This window comes from Athene noctua, chromosome 1, assembly GCF_965140245.1.
Source record: "Athene noctua chromosome 1, bAthNoc1.hap1.1, whole genome shotgun sequence".
NCBI classification, from domain to species: Eukaryota; Metazoa; Chordata; class Aves; order Strigiformes; family Strigidae; genus Athene; species Athene noctua.
This window is the reverse complement of record NC_134037.1, coordinates 970,976-991,020: the sequence shown is the minus strand read 5'-3', so window position 1 is coordinate 991,020 and position 20,045 is coordinate 970,976. Positions and strand designations below refer to the sequence as shown.

General features: G+C 47.0%; 1 protein-coding gene and 1 long non-coding RNA gene across 2 annotated transcripts in view; one reads left to right on the top strand and one right to left on the bottom strand.

Moving 5' to 3' along the window:
* The window catches only part of RAB10 (RAB10, member RAS oncogene family), a 51,767-nt gene that overhangs the window by 16,708 nt on the left and 15,014 nt on the right, over positions 1 to 20,045 (bottom strand). The window contains exon 2 of the mRNA XM_074895302.1: positions 3,813 to 3,873. Within this exon, the coding sequence (XP_074751403.1) occupies positions 3,813 to 3,873 (61 nt within the window). The remainder of the gene's footprint in view (positions 1 to 3,812; positions 3,874 to 20,045) is intronic.
* LOC141955610 (uncharacterized) lies at positions 8,459 to 13,070 on the top strand. Its single transcript, XR_012632660.1, has 3 exons — positions 8,459 to 8,600; positions 8,816 to 9,244; positions 12,935 to 13,070. It is a non-coding gene; the product is annotated as an uncharacterized LOC141955610 (long non-coding RNA).

The window sequence follows — 20,045 nt, the reverse complement described above, 5'->3', positions numbered from 1 at the left end:
ACATCCGTGGTATCAGAAAAATCACATTTTATTTTTCAATTGCTACACTGAGCCTGTAAGTTTGGTGTTTCCATTTCACAGCAATTCTACCTGAGTTCCTGGAGCGTTATGGTATTACGCTCCTCAGAGCTGAATTTTTAGCTCTGCTACTCTATTCCTCTGACGCGTTTCATCGCTTTCGCAATGATAACACCAGCTTTTCCTGGAGCTGTAACCTCTCATTTTGGTTCTTTTATTCTCCCTCCCTTCTCTGTACTGCGAGCATTACTGTATTAATCACATTCATCAGTGTCAACCCTCCCAGGCCCCACCCTTCACAAGCATTTCCACTCCCAAACCTTTACTCCAATTCCTTTCTCCCAAGCTCCGTACTAAGCCCACCACTGGTGACTTTCCACACGGCATCGTATCACACGCTGTCACATCTTTTTCTAAACGGCCAGGGAGTACAATCACCTAACCAAGACACTCGACTCTTCTAGGTGCTTCCACCCCGAATTTCGCATACAGCCATTTCACATGGTCCTCCCGATGGATCTGTCCTGAAGCCCATTCCCTCAGAAGGCCAGTCCCAAGAGCCATGTCCATCCTGCTCCCTGCTGGCAGCCCGGGCATGATGCTGGGCTCCTCCAGAACCTCCCTGCACACAGACACGGTCCCACTTGCCACCCGGTCCTGCCAGCCTCTACTTGTCCCAACCTCCCCTCTTCCCAGCTCAACATCACTTGGCAACAGGCACATACATATTTGGAGCAATATGAAAACGCTTTAATCCTGGCTTGATCCTTACTGACCAGCAACCCCACTTTTTAATAGCTATGAAGTATCAGGTTGCTTATTGCCTCTGGCAAGGTTAGCTCTGCTTGACCTTTGTGTTCTTGCTCTACTATACATATATATATTTTAGAGGTCAAGACATGACTGAACTACTGCCACGTCTGCTCATTTTCCACACCCAGGAGGAGAAGCAGGCAGCTATCTCGCTGTGTAGCAAAGGCGCAGAGCTATACCAGAAAGCGCTGGTTTTATCTGTTTTCTGTAAAACTGACTGTCCCTTGAGACTGTACCCTCCTCCAAGGAGTACAAAAGCCAGTACTAGCCACAGTGAAACACAGCAACCCAGCTTTGCAGGCAGCCAGAGAGCAACTCCTGTAGCAATTAAATCTAAGCAAGATTTAATATGTGGGTGATGGAGGATTGTATGGATCAGCGAGAGCCAGATCAATACAGCCATTTTAAACTGAGGAACAGTTTATTCTCTTGCTGTATGGGAAAAGAAATACCCTTTTCACCTATGGAAATAAATGCTATATAATCAAATACTTCATCGCTCCCACTGTCGGAGAAAGCTTGTTCTCGAAGCGACAGGTCTGCTCAGCCACCACTTTCACCAGTGATGGCTCGCTGAGCACAGCTCCCTCACCGGCACCGAGCAGCTCCAGGTAAGGGAAGTCTGTCATATTTGGGAATGGCTAACACGGAGGAAGGTGTTCAAGGTACAAAATTCTGTCACCATCTGTCATTTCGCAAACAGCTGAATGTCATTATTCTGAAAAAAAAGAGGTTTCAATCTGAATAAGCACCGATAATAATAGCGATGATGATGATAACAGCAGTGATGACAAGACAAAATCGCCTTTGCTGCTTCTAACAATAAAAGGGCCTGTTAGGAAGCAAGAAGACAGCGTTACGAAAGGCACGGTGGCACTTTGGAGAGCCACGGCTGGACTCATCCCACCTCTGTAAGGGACCAGCGGCAGCACAGGTGCGTCTACAAGAAAGGGCTGAGAGCTGGCAGGGAGTCTCACCAACGGGACAATCGTTTTCCGAGCTAGGGGGAAGCCCACAAATGAAATATCTGACATCTCTCCTCTAAATCCTGCGCGTGGATACGGGCACACCCGCAATGCAATCCTAAGCGAAAGCAGCCAAGTGCCGAGGGTCTCATCTCCTGCCCCAACCAAACGTCTGTTTTCTCGCCACCGTCAGCCCTTTGTGACCTTCTGCTGAGGTTAATCAAGCACCCAGCTGTGTCCCCGTGGAAATGCTTCCAACGACTCCAAAGACAGTTTGCTCATTCAGCTACATTAGCTCCTACTTCAGTTATAAAATCACAACCCATACTCTGGACGCAAGAAAAGCTACAAGAACAGCCTTGGGTTGACAGAGGAAACGTTCCTCTAAACGCATCCCTTGCTCACAAAGCTGCTGCAGCGGGAGCGAAGTGTAATTCTGGAAATCTGTTACACAACTCCTAGAAGTACAGGGCGAGTTTAACTACAGGAAGCAGTGGTTAAATATAGATGTGCTGCACAAAGTATCTTCAACCAAAAGGCACTACTGTTCTAGCCACCAAACCACTGCTGGGCAAAACTCCTTGTACAGGAAAAGTTAGAAACTACAAAGCCTAGATTTTTTTTTTTTTTTTTTTTTCCCCTCCATCAAAAGTGCATGCCATAGGAATTTCATTTTCTGCTTTCCAAGTTTCATTTCAAATGTCAATTTTAAACTGGCAGGAACAAGAAGCAGATTCAGACAACGACCTCCCAACTCTGCAATGTTTAGAAGTTGCAATTTCATAGAACTCAGCTCACTCAAACCCTTCTTCATTTCCCTAAGCCACTAAAACCCACAAGGCTTCATTATAGCTTGGCTTCTTCGTCTGTACACACATTAAACATCCTCAAGTATTCCAGATTTTCAGTTTTCACATTTCACAATGACTTTTTTTTCCTAAATTTAATCTAAAACTTCTTTTAAGGCATTCTGGTGTTTTGTTCTACCTTTCCATCCCACGGTAATTCTCAGCACCTACCCTGTTGGGGTACAAAAATACGACAAAACGATTGTTAGAAGTTACGGTTTGCTCTGGGTTGAAAAGCTGGATGTTAACAGGTCAGGGGTGCTTGTGGGATGGGGATGAGAGAAACAACTAGGAGACGAGGTGCACACTCAGCGTGGTGGTAACGAGGAGGATTCAGAACACGTTTGTTAGGAAGTTCAGCCAGTCCCACACCCCAACGGAGAAAGACCGGCACCTCCTAACTGGAACCCATCCATCAGCATCTACAAACGTCAACGTTATCAAGTCATAAAAGATTTTTATTAGTGGGGGACAAAATGGGCAAAGTGAAGGTCTAAACAAATGCAAGTTCTGGACTCTTGGTAAAGCTGGAGACCAGCAATACGTGTACGTGGTTGAGGAGGGAGCCTAAAACATACAGGCTAGGAAAAGCCATTAGCTTTCCTCACCTGACTTGTTACAGGACTATTAAAACACAAGAAAAATCTCTAGTTAGGTAACAAGGTAAAAGAAAAGAGTTCAAGTTCTGCCTCATGTTAGGCTTCCCTACAAAAAAGCAGCCAAGTTTGCAGCCAGCTGAGAAACTCTCCAGCTTACCGGAGGAAAATATAAAATAAGTGCAGACGTGGATTATTACACTTTCTTGCTGACACAAAGCAAGGCTACTAGTGAATTTATAGTCATAGATTCGAGGCAACTCATAATTAAGAAATTCCAGTTTTAAAGGACTTCCCACTAAATCACAGACTGCAAGGATCCTGTCCTCTTGTCCAAGGGAGCAGGCAGGAACAGTGGTGACAAACAACACGCAGGTCTCTTCTCCTTTTCTTAAAAAAACGTTCAGGGAGAGAACACTGAGCTTTAGCACTACGGAAAATACAACGCACAAGTTACAAAATTAGATACCTGAATAGTCTCAGGAAGAGTAAACTCTTCTCAGGAAAACCTGCTTCTGAAAGAAGCCACCCGGAAGGATGCCACCCCGTAGCTTCTTGGGTCTATTACTCACCATATCTGTAGCTTGATCTTCTTTCCTTGTAATTCAACAGTTTTAATCTTGAAGTCTATCCCTGAAATAAACAAACACATAAATAACGAATTAGTATTTACTTACACAAAAGCAACTCCACATCAACTCATCTGCTTCAGACAGAACAGCTTTTTTCTTCTTTTACGGAATTGTCGGGTAAGCCCCGGCTGTGGGAGCCGGCCGGAGGGCGAGGAGCAGGCTGGCCAGCGCAGACGGGGCCTCCGAGGGTCCCCCTCGGCTCACAGCGGCACCGTCATCTGGCTTGTAAAAGCTTTTAAAAGTTTCGTGCTTATTTTTAAGAATGAAAAATATCACGGTTTTGCAATTTTTCTGGAGAACTTCCAAAAAGAAGACATTGGGCCGTTTGGGTATAAATTTAAACATCTTAAACAACAGAGCAAGATTTCTTCTTTTTGTTTGGCTTTTTTTTGTTTGTTTGTTTGTTTGTTTTGGGGTTTTTTTTGTGGCTGTTTTGGGTTTTTTGTTTGGTTTGGGCTTTTTGTTTTTTTTTTGTTTTGGTGTGGGTTTTTTCATTATTTTTTGGTTTTTAAAGATTCTTTCCCCAAAAATCATTAAACCACAGTATTTGGTATATGCTGAAAAATTATGTGAAATATTGAGGTGAATTTTCATTTATTTTTTTACTCTTAGACCTAATTCTTGTGATACCACCATTTCAGAAACCTCTCAAACCGCCCCCCCCCAGCCTCTTTTCCCCAAGGTTCTGCTTTCCATTAATCCTGCTCAGTAATCTACCTGTCAGAACAACATTAACTACAGAAATCTTAATGTTTATTACCTGTTGAACATAACTCAAAGCGGTGAGGGCATGTGACATGACTCCAGACTAATTAAAACCAGTCATCTTGCTTTTTACACCATTGGAACAAGCCGCAGAAGCCCTGAATTGTCTCTCGAGCTGAACACACAGGCGCGTGGCTTAGAGACAGCCAACCTCAAGCTCCATCAACGTAAGCAACATGAAGCTTTTAACCAGCAATAAAAGGCAAGTTATCAGCTAAGCTGGCACGCAACTACCACGTCTCTTTGTCCGAGTCCATCCCTGCTCCAGTCTCTGTACAAGCAAAGTCAGGATTTGACTTTTTGTGCATAACCACGACTCTCAACACTCGGAGTAAGCACAGACCATCTGGACAGAGCACGAGTAAGGTTTTTTTCCTTTTAATACCAACTAATACAAAATAACCCACACATTAACTAGAGGCAAAGTTGAAATGGTATCACGAGGAAGTGAGTTACCCATGGGATTTGAAAGGACTGAGATGAAGGAGAGCTGTCCTGACAAGACTCAGGCAAGATAAAACTATCAAACTGAAGACAAATCGTGAGCCGAGATCAATGCTGCAACCAGTATTTAGTATCTTCATTATTAATTCTGGTATAATAAATTGTCCTATTTGAAGTCTACTGCCTACAAACGTGAGAGGCCCTGTACAAAGGATGATTAAAATAAGAAACTGATAAATCTGAACAAACGCAAGGGACAGGTGTCAGCAGTACAAAACGCAACATTACGGGCCTGTTACCTAAGAATTTCTTCTGTCAACCAGCAGCTGTCAGATGACAAAGAATAAAGACCAAAGGCTCTCAAGATTACCTTTTTACCTTCACGGAGTAACCATCACAGAATCATCCGGGTTGGAAAAGCCCTTGCAGCTCCTCCAGCCCAACCATGACCCTCCCCCTGGCTGTTCCCAACTCCCCCAGATCCCTCAGCGCTGGCTCAGCCCGAAACTACAAACCGATGGAGAGGCAACTCTAGAAGAAGCAAATACAATCTTGCAGGCACCTGGTGAGAAATTTCCATCCGAGGCAGGGAAATAAATGCCGTTTTGTGAGACCTTGGTGAAACCTCATTTGTGCAACACGTACAAACTACTCACTCTTTCCCAGAAGAGATGGGCTCAGAGCAAAACGGACGCCAAGCAAGATGGGCCAGGACAAAGATCTCCCCTACCAGCTCCTCCACAGAAGAGGCTCGAGGACCAAATCTTGGGCCAACCTCCTCATCTCCAAAACTGCCCACAAGAACTACCAGCACAGACTGCATCGGCGGAGCAGGAACGCTACAAGCCATCTTCTCAAACTGCTCTGACCATCACCAGATGCCAGAGTCCCAACTTGCAATCCAAACCAGAGAAAACACTGCTGATCATTTTTCATGCTTTCCAAAAAATCTGTTTATATTTAGAGTCTTTAAAAAAGACAGCAGCTGCAAACACACACTTCCCTCCTAAATCTACAAGGTCATTTTATACCAAGTAAGATTAAATAGAATTTATGAAACACACTATTACACAAGAAGTCTGCCTGGGAAGGCAGCTTCAAACTCCACCAAGTCCAACTCCTTTTAGTTCTATACAGTGCACACACTACTTGATTTTAACATTAAAAGTTAGTAAAATCTTTTCGCATAAAAATCAGGATACCAGATCCCTTCTGGGAAAGGCTACACAATTTTAGAGGGTGGGTGGGAGGAGAATCCCCCTCCTCACAGGCCTGTGTGGGGCAGGGGCAGGGATGGCACTTGCTAGAGGGACACCACCACGTATGCAGCCAGAAAGGAAAATAGAGAATAGCCCTGAAATGATCCCTGACTGCACCTCCCCACCGAGCCGCTCGCCGTTACCAGGTACTTCATAAACACGAGTCGGGTGTGAAGGGGCAAAACTCCCCTTTTCTGAGGATTTAAAGCAGTACAGTGACTGAAGGCTCAAGTTGTCCACTAATTTTAAGACGTCAGCTTGGGACCTTCAGACCTCCATTTCAGGTCAATGCTCCATTTTCTTCCAATTAGCCAAAGCAGTATTTCATCATTCACGTTACGTCAGATTTATGACTCGGTCGTAATCCACAGCTCGGTCGTATCCACAGCTAGTGTCGTATGGACGTGGTTTGTCAACTAAACCTGAATGATTAATAGCCAACACACAGAACTGCCCCCAATACACTTAACTATCCCCACATTTTCCAGCATTTAACCAAGTTAAAAACATTGAACCAAGTTGTTTGCTATGATGTAGTGCTCCACAGCAACGCTACCAAACACACACACAGAGCGTTTACCAAAAGATCACACATAGAAGTATTTTATGCACTGACACTTACTTTTAGGTTCCTCCCAGATAAAGCAGGATGTTTGACAGCCACTTCTTATGCCTTAAAGTAAGCTATTAAGCCAGCCAAGGACATTAACTCTTCTCTGCACTGAGAGGGATTTGGCTAACTCTAGTAGTTGGGGATAAATCTCTAATCCCATGTTATACTCAGCTTCCATTCCAATTACAATATAATACTAGTTCAGCCTTCGTAACAGAAAGATTGTTATAAATAGCAATGACTATTTGTCTCTAAATACTTCCAAAGTAGTTTTAACAGACTGGAAAAAATAGACTTCTGCATCACTATAATGCCCACTCCCTTCGAGGTCTTTCCAAAGAAGCTGCTGGTGACATTATGCTGCAGAAACACAACGGCTTCAGAGAGGAGAGATCACAGCTATGGGGAGTTTCCAGTAACATTAAGTTCAAGAAAGAGTTTAATAGGGTAACGGGCATAAAAATTGAATGGCATGCAGAACGGACATATTGCTATCACAAGAGATAATGACAAAACTAATTAATTAAAGATGAGCATGAAATTACTCCCTCATTAAGTGTCAGTAAGATATTCATCAACTTCAACAGAGCAAACTGGAATTCGCAGAAAAACGTGGAAGTCTACTACCAGCCTATGAAACACTTATAACCCCATACTTTCAAATAAAAATTTGGAAGTGTTTGTTACTCTCCAGTACAGCTCACACAGTTTCACAACGAGGTCTCCTTACAGGCAGGCTATCCCAGGTTTCTGGCTCAATTCTAGGTTTCCTCCCAATTTCAAGTCTTCCACCAGTTGCTTATAGAAATATTGGGCGCAGATCTGACCAAAAACTGAACTCACGGCTTTAAAAAAGACTGGTTTTTAAAGGCTCTTGATGGATTCTTTAGGTCACCAGTCTCTGAGTACCAAGGTTTAAGAAGTACCAGCAGTTGATCTCACGGTATGTGCAAACAAGCTCTGCCCTTACACAACTACTGGAAGTCATTTCTGCTTAGTCACTGTAAAGGGGCAGACCGAGAGGAGTTTTGGAAGCCGGGAGGTCAGACCTGTGCATCAGGACACTGAAGTGAAGCTCTTCTGTCCCTACATCAGCAGAGGTTATTGTCAACGACTCCTGACAACACATTCCAGCTTTATTTGTGTAAGTTTAAATATCTGAATGTCTGGGTGAACACAGAACTATTGGTTCAACGGTTCTGCGTTTCCACTGCGCTCAGATGAAAGACGTTAACGGAGACCCTGGACTTGCGTCAGCAGAACAGCGTGTTTTAAAGCCATAATCACAGCATCCCGACAGCTACGTATCAGTTTACACCTTCTCTCAAGCCCCTGCCAAGGTTTTGTAAAGATCACTCTTCTGTTGCTAAATCACAAACCCAACTGTTCTCCCAAAGTGAAAGACAGAATGCCATCAGTACAAAAGGGAGGGAGAAAAAGTTATTTTCCAGTCCATTTCAGAGCTACAAATGATGAGCTAGCCCTTTTCAGACAGCACGAATTTTGTTTGCATTCTTCCCAAACAAAGACCCCATTGACTCGGTGAGGACGCTGGGCGGTAGGAAGCGGGATGTAGGGCAAGAGAGAGGCAACGCTGCAGCGCGAGGACAGTCAACCTGCACGTCAAATCCCCATCAAGTGCAGACTGTAAGCAGCAGATAAATAAAGGCATTTTGTGTTTCATTTGTTAGTCGTTGCCTTGCAGATATACTTTAATAGAACTGCGTGTTTTCAACTCGGGAAAGAAAAACCAACGTGCACAAATTCAGGCTCGAGTCTCGCGTCTTCAAGCTGCCCCCCCTTTGTGCTACAGGCTCTGGCGACAGCAAGTATTTTTCTTAACAGTGTTATTTAAATTGCAGCGATCAACACCCGAGGCCAGAACTGAGGCCACATTCAGATTTTCTGATGAGCCCCGGAGCCACCCGGCCGGCAGCTTTCACCTGCACCAGCGTCAGCGACCCCGCAGAAGGGAAGGGTCAGCCCACGCCGGCCAAGGGTTTGGGGGTGCACTTCAACCCCCCCACTAAGCCACTTCAAACAGCCAAAGCAAGGTGGAGCTCTTGCAAACGCTGTAACAGCCGCAAAAGGATATCAACCTTATCTTTCCTGCCTCCCTGTTTAGAAATTCCAGCGTTAGGTGAAGAAATCGACTGAGCAGGCTCTCTTTGAACGAGCAACTTCCCAACTCACAGAGGAAGAAGGAACATCGGTACAAGAAACCCCAACGTACCTCTAAGTTCACACACCACCACCGTCACAGAAGCACCGAGAAAATCTGTCACCCTCAGGTATGTTTACAGCTTACAGCAGGGCCCAATAAACAGCCCTCAAATGTTTATATTTAAGAAGCAAAAATGCAATAAAAGAAAATTTACCAACAGCAGGAAAATACAGCAGTAACTAGGTCTGGAGGCTTTTAAAAAGAAAAAAAATAACTTTGGGGCAGAGACCTTTGCAGAGCTTTGTCTCGTCTTTTCACACAGATCATGAGATCCCACAATTCTTGATAGAAATTTGTTATATTGTTAGTCTTTCTTAAGCTTAACACCCTACTGCAGAAGATGACTTCTAAAACAAACTCCTAAGCCAGATACTGCTTTATAACGTTTATTAATGTCTACAACGTAACACTAATAAAAAATTGATTCCTCCAAGCCCTCCCAGTAACAAGATTTCCAAATATATCGAGTGCAGAACTATAAACTCTCCAAAGTCAACCCAAGTCTTTCAAACAAGCTTTAATACTTCAGAATGTTGTTTTAATAAGAATATGCAGACATTGACATTTGTTATCAGTGAAGGAGTTTAGATCAAATATTTTGCAAGAAAGCTTCAGATGTAAATACACTTTCTCTTTCCAAAGCCCAACACAAGCCTATCAGGCAAGAGATGAGAGATCTGGTTTTAATTAAGCTCTTAGTGATCTCAGTTAACTATTTAGTCTTTCAAAATATTTATTCTACAAGGTATTCATACCTGCACAGCTCGAATATAAAACATTCCCAACCACAGTCAACATTTTAAGTGCCAACGCTACTTTTCAGAGGCTTTATACGAATTAGATTTCTCAAGTTTCTCTGCCTTTTTCACACCTTCAGCACAGATCAAAGTCTCAGCGCTGGGTTTTCCCAGCGTTGTACCTACCACTGGGACCCAGGACCTTGCCGAGACAATGCTTTGCACTTGGTGGGAAAGGAGCTCGAAGCACAAGGTTCGGACAGGAGCGTTTAGTTTGGATGAGCAGTAGCAAACCCCAGGGCAGGTGATGATTTTGTGCCTAGGCATGCTGGCAATCCCTTGATTCCAGCTCTAAGGAGACCTGGGCAAGTACACACAGATTAAACAAACATACACAAATCTGTTTTAAAGAACCTTAACTCCTCATCTTAAAAAAAAAAAAAACCACCTCAAAAAACCCCAAACAGAAAAAAAACCCACAAAAAACTTGCCTCCTAGCAAAACTTAAATTGAACTCTGTTTCGATACTGCAGTGACAAAAGCAGTTCATTTATAGCTGACAAATTTACAGATTAGATTATCTCCATTCTCATTCCTCAGACGGAAACAGCTGTTGTGGCCTTTCAGGACTTGGAAGGGGCTTAGAAGAAAGATGGGGCCAAACTCTTTAGCGGGGCTTGTAGCGATCGGAGAAGGGGTGATGGTTTTGAACTAAGAGGGGAGATTTACGTTAGATAGAAGAAATAAATTGTTCCCTGTGAGGGGGGTGAGGCCCTGGCACAGGCTGCCCAGAGAAGCTGTGGCTGCCCCCTCCCTGGAAGGGCTCAAGGCCAGGTTGGACGGGGCTTTGGGCAACCTGGGCTGGTGGAAGGTGGCCCTACCCGGGGCAGGGGGTGGCGCTGGAGGGGCTTTAAGGTCCCTTCCCACCCAAACCAGTCTGGGATTCTGTGATGAAATCCAAGGAGTGCTTTTTCCAGGCGGTCTGGCCTCACCTGGGGTCGTTACTCTCAGCAAGGGCTGTGGGGAGGCACCCACGGGGCCTGCAGTGGCAGATCTCTGCAGCTCCCCAGGACCTCTCCTTTCGCCTGTCCACGGGAGATCAGAAAGGAATAAGGTCCCTTCACAAAGTGCCACTTGTAGGACTCACAGCTTCTCGATCAGAGGACTGAGGAATACTTTGCAAGTCTGCAAACTAAGCACCACTCAGACTGCGCTGGAAAAGAAACTCGAGCTGTTCACAGACTCGTCCTTTGGCAAGAGCTTGCGTGAATGTATAAGTTTTATCAGGGAGAGCAAAATTCAGCTGACGTGGTAAGGAAGAGGAGGAAGCTTTAGGCTAGCTGGGACAAGCCTCTACAGTCACGGCAATTCTTTCTGAAATACAGATTTGCTACCTTTGGCAAAAAGCACGTCATTCAGCTACAGAGGAGAGAAAAGCTCTTAATAACTGGTCTTTAAAAGGAGCTGGAACCCACATTATCCTCCCTATTGCTTGTGGCTTACATCTCACATCAACCTCTAACAGGTGGATCTCTGCGGTTATTAATTCTTTGTGAAGCCTGCTTTCTCAGGAGAAAATCGCAATAAAATAAAGAGTCACTAGACAAAGTCTCAAACTCTTGCACGCTGTAGCAAGTGTGAATGAGATTATCAGAGAGACCGGGACGAGGAGGAAACCTGAAAACCTGGATTACTTGGCTTCTTTTAAACAGTACTGAGAAACTGTAGATCCAGGTAAGGAACCGATACTTTAGGTCAGAACTACTTTCTCTAACAAGACATTTATTCATCTGGAGCGAGGGATTACATTGCATTTGAACTCCCCCTTGTCTTTAGTCCTGATCACGTGTGGCACGTCAGCTGCCTGGCAGGAGGGAAAGGCAGGGTGACCAGCCACAAAAACCGAGCAATCAAACCAAAACGAGCAGCCCAGCGACGCTTTAGCCTCTGACAAGATGCACACACAGCACTCATAGTTTCAACCTAGCAGGCAGTACGAATTTTTCTCGTGGCTTTGTAGGATGCGCAGTTGTGGCAGCTCCAGACCTCTTGGGTTCACAGTACTGAATTTACCCTCCTCTCAAGCCTTCAAACACATTTAATCTTGTGAGTAAACAAGAGAGTAACTAAGTAAATAGGACAGCTAGTGTTCCTCTTTCAGGGGTAAGCTCACTTCGCATCAATGCTTATCTGCTGGTTTTCTTTTATGTGCATGTGTACACATCCCCAGCCTCCCACAGATACACACCTGTACCTGCAGCACTACTTGTATTTATCTTTTCTACACTTAGCGAGCGGCAATGAATTCTCTGAAGAAATAAAAGAGTGTTGTGTAACACCAACTTCCACATAAAGCCAGCAGCTCCCCCCTTGCTTTGGAAAGGAGAAAAACCAAAATGACTCAATGAAGTTCAGAGAAGCTGTGGCTGCCCCCTCCCTGGCAGGGCTCAAGGCCAGGTTGGACGGGGCTTTGGGCAACCTGGGCTGGTGGAAGGTGGCCCTGCCCCGGGCAGGGGGTGGCACTGGAGGGGCTTTGAGGTCCCTTCCAGCCCAACACATTCCATGATTCTATGGTAAGTTCTGCCAAAATCACACAAGTCCTCACCCCCCCTTGGCGTCCCAGCCCCACCAACACCCTCACAGCTCCCCCGGAGAGCCGCAGCGGGCCGCGGATCACCCGCCACCACGCTGCCCGACCGCGGCGCGCCGAGGGGGTCACACAGCCCGCGCGGGCTACCGAGGTCTTGGGACAGGCTACCTTTAGGCAGCTCATTTCAGAGGCAGGTACCTCAGGTTTTACCCCAGTTCTTGCCCATTCCGGGCTCTCCACCTGTAGGCAGGGAGCTGGGGAAAAGTGGGGCGAGAGGAAGGAGTCGCAGGGCCAGAAGCGAAGCTCTACACAGACACGCAAGTTCCGGTGAGTAAATTTACAACTGCAACTCCAGCGGCAGCTCCTCCCCTTGCAAAAGCCAGGGCAAGTTACTTACATCTCAAATCAATTTTATGACCTTCATTTCCAGAAAAACATCGAAGAGAACAACTCAGACCTGACACACGGAGGGAGCTACACTCTCTAGCAAGACTTTTTCTTTTGTCTCACTTTTCTTGACCTCACACTAAAACCTCCAAGTGCATCGACTCCTGCAGGCAACTCCAAAAGCTGAAGGGACATTGCCCACTGCAAGCAAGCACTGCTGGAAGACAAAGCAAAAATGAGGCACCTATATGAAATTAATAATAAATTTAATAATTAATAGATCAATAGAACTTCTTTCAAAAACTATTAAGATGTTTCTGAACCTGCCTGTTCTGCTTAGAGGAGGGGAATGGGTGGGAGGGGAAAAACAAAAGGAGAAAAAAACTGTACCAGGTAGCAACCATCAGTCAGTGGCTGAGTTATCGTTCTGCCCTCGAGGTAATTTTAGTTTCTCCACAAAACCAAAATTGCATATCCAAGCAAGAGGCTTGGAAGTTGCTTTCCAAAAATTTAAGCTAAGCAGCGTAATCAGACAACACGGCCAGCTGCGGCTGGAGGGCAGAGGTGCCAAACAGGTCTCTCTCACCAGTGGAGCCTGACGGCTGCTGTTAGCCTGGGATAACTCCACACAGGCTGCTGCTAAACAAAATGTCAGAAATAAGGTGGGGGGCCCATTGCACGCAGATGACAGACAACACTCAGCAGTTAGGTCAGACCATGTTGCAGATTCCCATTCATTTAAACTACCACCGCACTGGTCAGACCTAAAATAAATGTCTACCAAAAAAACAACCCAAAAACCCAAACCCCTGCAATTGCTCACTACAGACTTAGGTGAGTTTTCTTACGGTCTGCACAGTTACAGTGACTCAGGACTCCTGACTGCAGGCTAGGGAGCACCTACAGAACTTGTTCAGACACAGCAGCCCAGTGAGCAGAGCCTCAGAGCAAAGGGGCCCCCAAAAATGAACCAAGGCAGTGCAGGGCCCCCAGAGCCACCGCCTGGGAAAGGCTACGGGGAGAACCACCAGCAGCCCCCCAGGACCAACACGGGGGGGCATCAGGAATCACAGAGCAGGTGACACTGAAATGGCCTCTCAGCTGCCTTTGCTGTCTTCTTCTTAAACCTTTAATTCCATCATTTTTGACATTCAGTGATGAGAAGCGTAACAAAGTACTCGAGATATGAGCAGACTATGGATTTACGCAGCAGTAAACCAGAAATTCAATGGATTCAACTGTTTCAGTGGCTTAGCTTCTCTGCAGTAAGTTTCTCCTAGTGCAGAGTGTGCAAACTAGAGCAGCAACAAGAACTCACTCTTCCAGCTCTGCAGGGTTTCAAGTCGTGACAATTCAGCACTTACAGACCATCAAAGTTGCATCTAAATAAAGTAACACATACCTTACACAAACCCTTAGGAAACGTACACTTAGCCTACTCGAATTAACTGAGAACGTTCCATAACTGGGTGAGAGAAGACATCCACGAAGGCAAGCGTCCTGTTTGAGAGCCCAGTTTTGAGCGAGGCGTGGGAGGACAATGGGAATAGAAACAAGTGATTTAATGACTTTAACTCCACCAGCCACAAACGATGATGTGATTAGTGTTACATTTTTTCCCCCGGCTCCTCTTTCCCACACACCCAATCACTGGTGTCAATCCTCCCACCCTCAGACGGAGTCTATCACCGAGAGGCCTCTCCTTTCCCCAAGGACCTTCCCCAAGTGCTCTACCCACTCCCTAAACAACCCCCTGCATACCTTGTTTTAGCACCCTCCCCAACCAGCCATCAGGTAAACATTCATTCCTTGATCTCGAGCTCACCAGCCCCCATCCATGCCACCTCAACAGCAACAGCTCCACAGGACCGGAGGATTTTCGTACCATTCCTAGTAACAAGCAGAGAAACTGCCAGGGGAATAGCTGTATCTTCAACTGTTAAGTATGCACCGTACCCAAGGTATCCTGAAAATGGGTATTTTTGTAGAGCAGGTATCAAGAAAAGTACTTATGACCAGACCTCTCTCTCTCTGTAAAGATAAGTTAAAGATTCTCACCCAGAGATACCTGCCAGCGTGATGGTGTATATCTTAATAAACCACTCATTTAACTCTGGCATCTAGTTTCAGGAGTGCAGTAGATTCTCAAAATCCAAACAACCCACTTACCTTTAGCTTTTAACACAAAGTTGGCTAAACTAGAGAATCTTTAAAAAAAAACCAAAACAAACCACATTTCCTTTTCAACAAGTCCTACCAGCCCCTTCTAGTGACCCCCATGGCTCTTTCCTGAATCTGGAGTTTTTCAGTATGATTTTGCAGTGTCTTTATAAAACTGTCTTTACAGGTTAAGTTTCACTAATACTGTATCAATACAGATAAATTCCAGAGTTGGCAATGTAAGGGAGAAGGCAGGACATTAGCAGTAGCAGTGTTGCCAGATCATCTCCTGCCAACTAATCTATTCTTAACGAAGCAGATGACAATCCTGCGAGACAGCAGCTTCTTACTGTGACCTACATTCTTCCATGCTAGATGCCTGCATTTGTTGTGCTTTCAAATGCTGTCACACATCCCAAAAAAATAAGACTCAGCGTTGCGGGGATATTTGATTTATGCAAATCAACACTGACTGCTACGGGGGACTCAGCTGAATATTCATTTTGGTGACAAATCCAGTACTCTGGTTTATATCCCCCCAAATATCTGGCTTAATCCCCCTCAAACAATGGAGAGCCATTGTTATCTGGCCTGACCTCTTATCTGGGAAAGCCACGTATTGTGAATTCATTCACATCTTCATCGTTGGCAGCGACGGGGGATCCTCACGCCGCACTGCTGCCTCCCCGCCCGCAGCTGCCTCGCCGGAGCTTTCCGAGCAGCCACCAGCCAGCTGAGAGATGACCGGCAGTGTTCAGATTTACAAGATTCAGAACTTCCAGAGTGAAGGACACTTCCCTAACTTGATTTTTTTTTTTTTTTTTTTCTGAAATGTTCCCATTTCCCGTCAAAGCAGCAGACAAGCTGTAAGCATGCAAGCTTCCTTTGTGCACCAATTTGTTTCAAGGAGGCACATTAAATCTAGGCCAAGATTTCAGCCTTCTAGAGCACCCACATTTTTCTCTCACTCCTAGCCTCACCTGAAACCTCCTCAACAGCCATCCTTCAGAAATTTATATTAAAATCACAAGGCAACACCTACACGTTAACTCTGGAGTAAATCACCACAGAAGTCGACATTGCTACCAGAATCTCTTTAAGAGCACTTTGGGGCAGTATTTAAAAAAATAATAATAATCGAATCATCAAGGAGACAAGAGGTGAATTGTCTGTTCTCCATGCACCAGGTTGTGCTGCTCCACTATTCTTGTCACCTGTATTTTAGAAATTAATCATCTTCAGAAACACACCTTTAGGCCAAGAGGGAATGGCCTCAAGCTGCCCAGGGCAGGGTCAGGCTGGCTCTGAGGAAGGATTTCTGTGCAGAAGGGGCTGTTGGGCGTTGGAATGGGCTGCCCAGGGCAGGGGGGAGTCCCCGGGATCCCTGGAGGGGTTGAAGAGTCGGGCTGAGCCAGCGCTGAGGGATCTGGGGGAGTTGGGAACGGTCAGGGGGAGGGTCATGGTTGGGCTGGGGGAGCTGCAAGGGCTTTTCCAACCCAGATGGTTCTCTGTGTGTGTGCGCGTGTGAAAGATCTTTTGTTCCATTTTACTCCCCTCCAATAGAGAGAAGTCCATTACCTTGCAGACGTAAATCTTTATATTAGCTGGAACACAAAAAGAGTAAAACTACTTTTTTTTTAAAAAAATACAGATTACATTCATACATTCAGGTCCCAGAAGCCACAAGGCTGTAAGGAAGCAAAGAGTATTGATACATCAAGAATTCCACAAAGCTGCTCTCCTCAAGCGCCGTTTTTCAGGTGTGTAACAGACTGATTACAACATGACGTGCTGTTCATCCCCCTACCCGGGGTGAAAACAGCAAACCCAAACCATCAGAAGGGCGCCGGTACCATTCCGCACACAGATGTAGTTGAGGACCCACCTCATGTACCCGCTTAGAAGGTATTTTCAAAGAGCACTGCCTCGTTCAGCAGCGACTTACTAACAATTCTACACATGGCTCAAGTTCCAGCTCCCTCACCGCAGCTACTACCTACATCTAACTACTGACCCGTCAACAAAAATCGACTAACAAAGGGTGAGAGTAGCCAGCGACTCTCCCCAGAGGCACGCAAACACCTGTTTGCCAACCCAACGTGCTCCAGAGGGGTGTGCTGCTCACCGGGGGCTCGTGTCAGGGATGGCACCAAGAGATGCTGAGCCTCACACCACCCACTGACTGTCATCCGCTGCTGCTGCTTCACGGGGCACCAGGGATACACCCAGGAGCTGCCTGAGGAGCGCCCAGACGGATCACAGAGCGCTGGGAGCAGTGGGGAGGAACTCTGGAGCACTTGCAGGTTTTTTATCAGTCCTCCCGGTCCAAGGGAAGGGCTTTGAACGGGCCAGTCAATCTGGTGAATCAACAAACGGTTACGGGACCGGTGCCACAGCCGGGGGTTTGACTACTTTGACCATGGGACTGGCTTTGAGAAACCTGGGCTGATGCGGGGTCCATCTGTCTGCCACAGGCTTGCCAAGCTGGTGAAAAGGGCTTTAAACTAAAGTTGCCCGGGGAGGGGAACCTCAATCCATCCCACACTACCAGTTGGATGCCAGTGCCTGCAGGAGATGCCCAGAGCCTGGTGAGGGGTCCTAGGGCAGCAGGAGAGCACCCGAGGAGCAGCACCCAAAGGAATTTCAGTCAGTAAAAGTTGGCTTCATCGAGGCTCAACTTAAACATCTCTGTGCAAACGCATGTAGCACAGGGAATAAACACGAGGAGCTGGAGATGGGCACACGCCTGCAGGGCTACGATCTCACCGGCACCAGAGGAAGGATGGCTCCTGGGGCTGGAGTGCTGGGATGGAGGGATACAGGCTCTTTAGGAAGGACAGGCAGGGGAGATGGGGAGTGGGGGGGGTCACCCCCATGTCAGTACCCAGCTGGAGGGCAGGGAGACATGCCTGGGGATGGGCGAGGAGCCAACCAAGAGCTTATGGGTCAGGATTAAAGGGAGGGACAGGGGATGTTACAGTGGGGGTCTGCTACAGGCCCCCCAACCAGGAAGACTGAGCAGACAAGGCCCTGGATAGACAGACAGGAGCAGCCTCATGTTCACAAGCCCTTGGACTCATGGGGGACTTGAGCCCCCCTGATATCTGTTGGAGGAACAGCACAGCAGGGCACAGGAGGATCCTGGAATGTGCTGATGAGGACTCTCTTCTAGTGATGGGGAAGGTGCTGTGCTGGACCTTGCTCTCACCAAGGAGCAGCTGGTGGGGAACACGAAGCTCCAGGGCAGCCCTGGCTGCGGTGACCATGAAATAGCAAAGTTCAAGGTCCCTCGGGCAGCAAGCAGGGCACACAGCAAGTTTGCTGCCCTGGGCTTCAGGAGTGCACCCTGTGGCCTCTTCAGGGATCTGCTTGGCACAGTAGTGTGGGATAAAGCACTGGAGGGAAGAGGGGCCCAAGAAATCTGCTTGATATTCAAGGATCATCTCCACCAAGCTCTGGAGCAATGCATCCCCACAGAGACAAAGGCAGGTAAAAACTCCAGGAGGCCGCATGGATGAACAAGGAGCTCCAGGACAAGCTCAACCACAAAAAGGAAGCCTACAGAGGGTGGAAGCAAGGAGAGGGAGCCTGGGAGGGATTCAGAGAAACTGAGCAGCCAGGGATCAGGTTAGAAAGGCCAAAGCCCTGACAGAATTAAATCTGGCCAGGAACATCAAGGGCAACAAGAAAAGCTTCTGTAGGTATGTCAGTGATGAAAGGAAGGCTAAGGAAAATGTGGGCCCTCTCTGGAAGGAAAGAGAAGACCTGGTTACCCCGGACATGGAGAAGGCCAAGGTACCCAATGACTTTTTTGCCTCAGTCTTCACCAGCAAGGGCTCCAGCCACACCACCCAAGGGGCAGAAGGCAAAGGTGGGGACTGGGAGAGGGAAGAACCCCCATTGTAGGAGAAGAGCAGGTCTGAGACCATCTAAAGAACCTGAAAGTGCACAAGGGCATGGGACCCGATGAGAAAACTGGGGATGAAGTCGGACAGCCACTAACCATCGTATCTGAGAAGTTGTGGCAGTCCAGTGAAGTTCCCACTGAGTGGAAAAAGGGAAACGTAACCCCCATTTTTAAAGAGGGAAGTAGAGAGGACCCAGGGAACTACAGGCCAGTCAGTGTCACCTCTGCGCCCAGCAAGATCATGGAGCAGATCCTCCAGGAAACTCTGCGAGGACACATGGAAAATAAGGTGGTGACTGGTGACAGCCAACATGGCTTCACTAAGGGCAAAATCGTGACTGACAAACCTGGTGTCCTTCCATGATGGGGTTACAGCAGTGGTGGGTAAGGGAAGAGCAACAGATGTCATCTACTTAGACTTGTGCAAAGCATCTGACACTGTCCCACACGACATCCTTGTCTCCAATTGAAGAGACACTGATTGGACAGATGGACCACTCAGTGGATAAGAAATTGGCTGGATGGTCACACTCAAAATTGTTGGGGTCAACAGCTCGATGGCCAAATGGAGAGCAGCGATGAGCAGCAGCCTCAGGGGTCAGGGTTGGCCCTGGGGCTGTTTAACATCTTTGTTAAGGGATCGAAGCACCCTCAGCAAGTTCCCCAATGACACCGAGCGGTGTGGGGCGGTGACATGCGGGAGGGAAGGGATGTGCCATCCAGAGGGACCTGGACGGGCTGGAGAGGTGGGACCGTGTGAACCTCATGGAGTTCCACAAGGCCAAGGGCAAGGTCCTGCCCACGGGTCGGGGCGATCTCAGGCACAAACACAGGCTGGGCAGAGAATGAATCATATCAGAGAATACCAGGTTAGAAGAGACCTCGAGGATCATCTGGTCCAACTCTTCTTGGATCAAAAGCTGCTCTGCAGAGGACTTGGGGGTGCTGGTGGGTGAAAAGCTGGACATGAACTGGCAACGGGCGCTGGGCTGCACCCAGAGCAGGGGGGGCACAGGGCCGGGGGGGATTCTCCCCCTCTGCTCCGCTCTGGGAGACCCCCCTGCAGGGCTGGGTCCAGCTCTGGGGC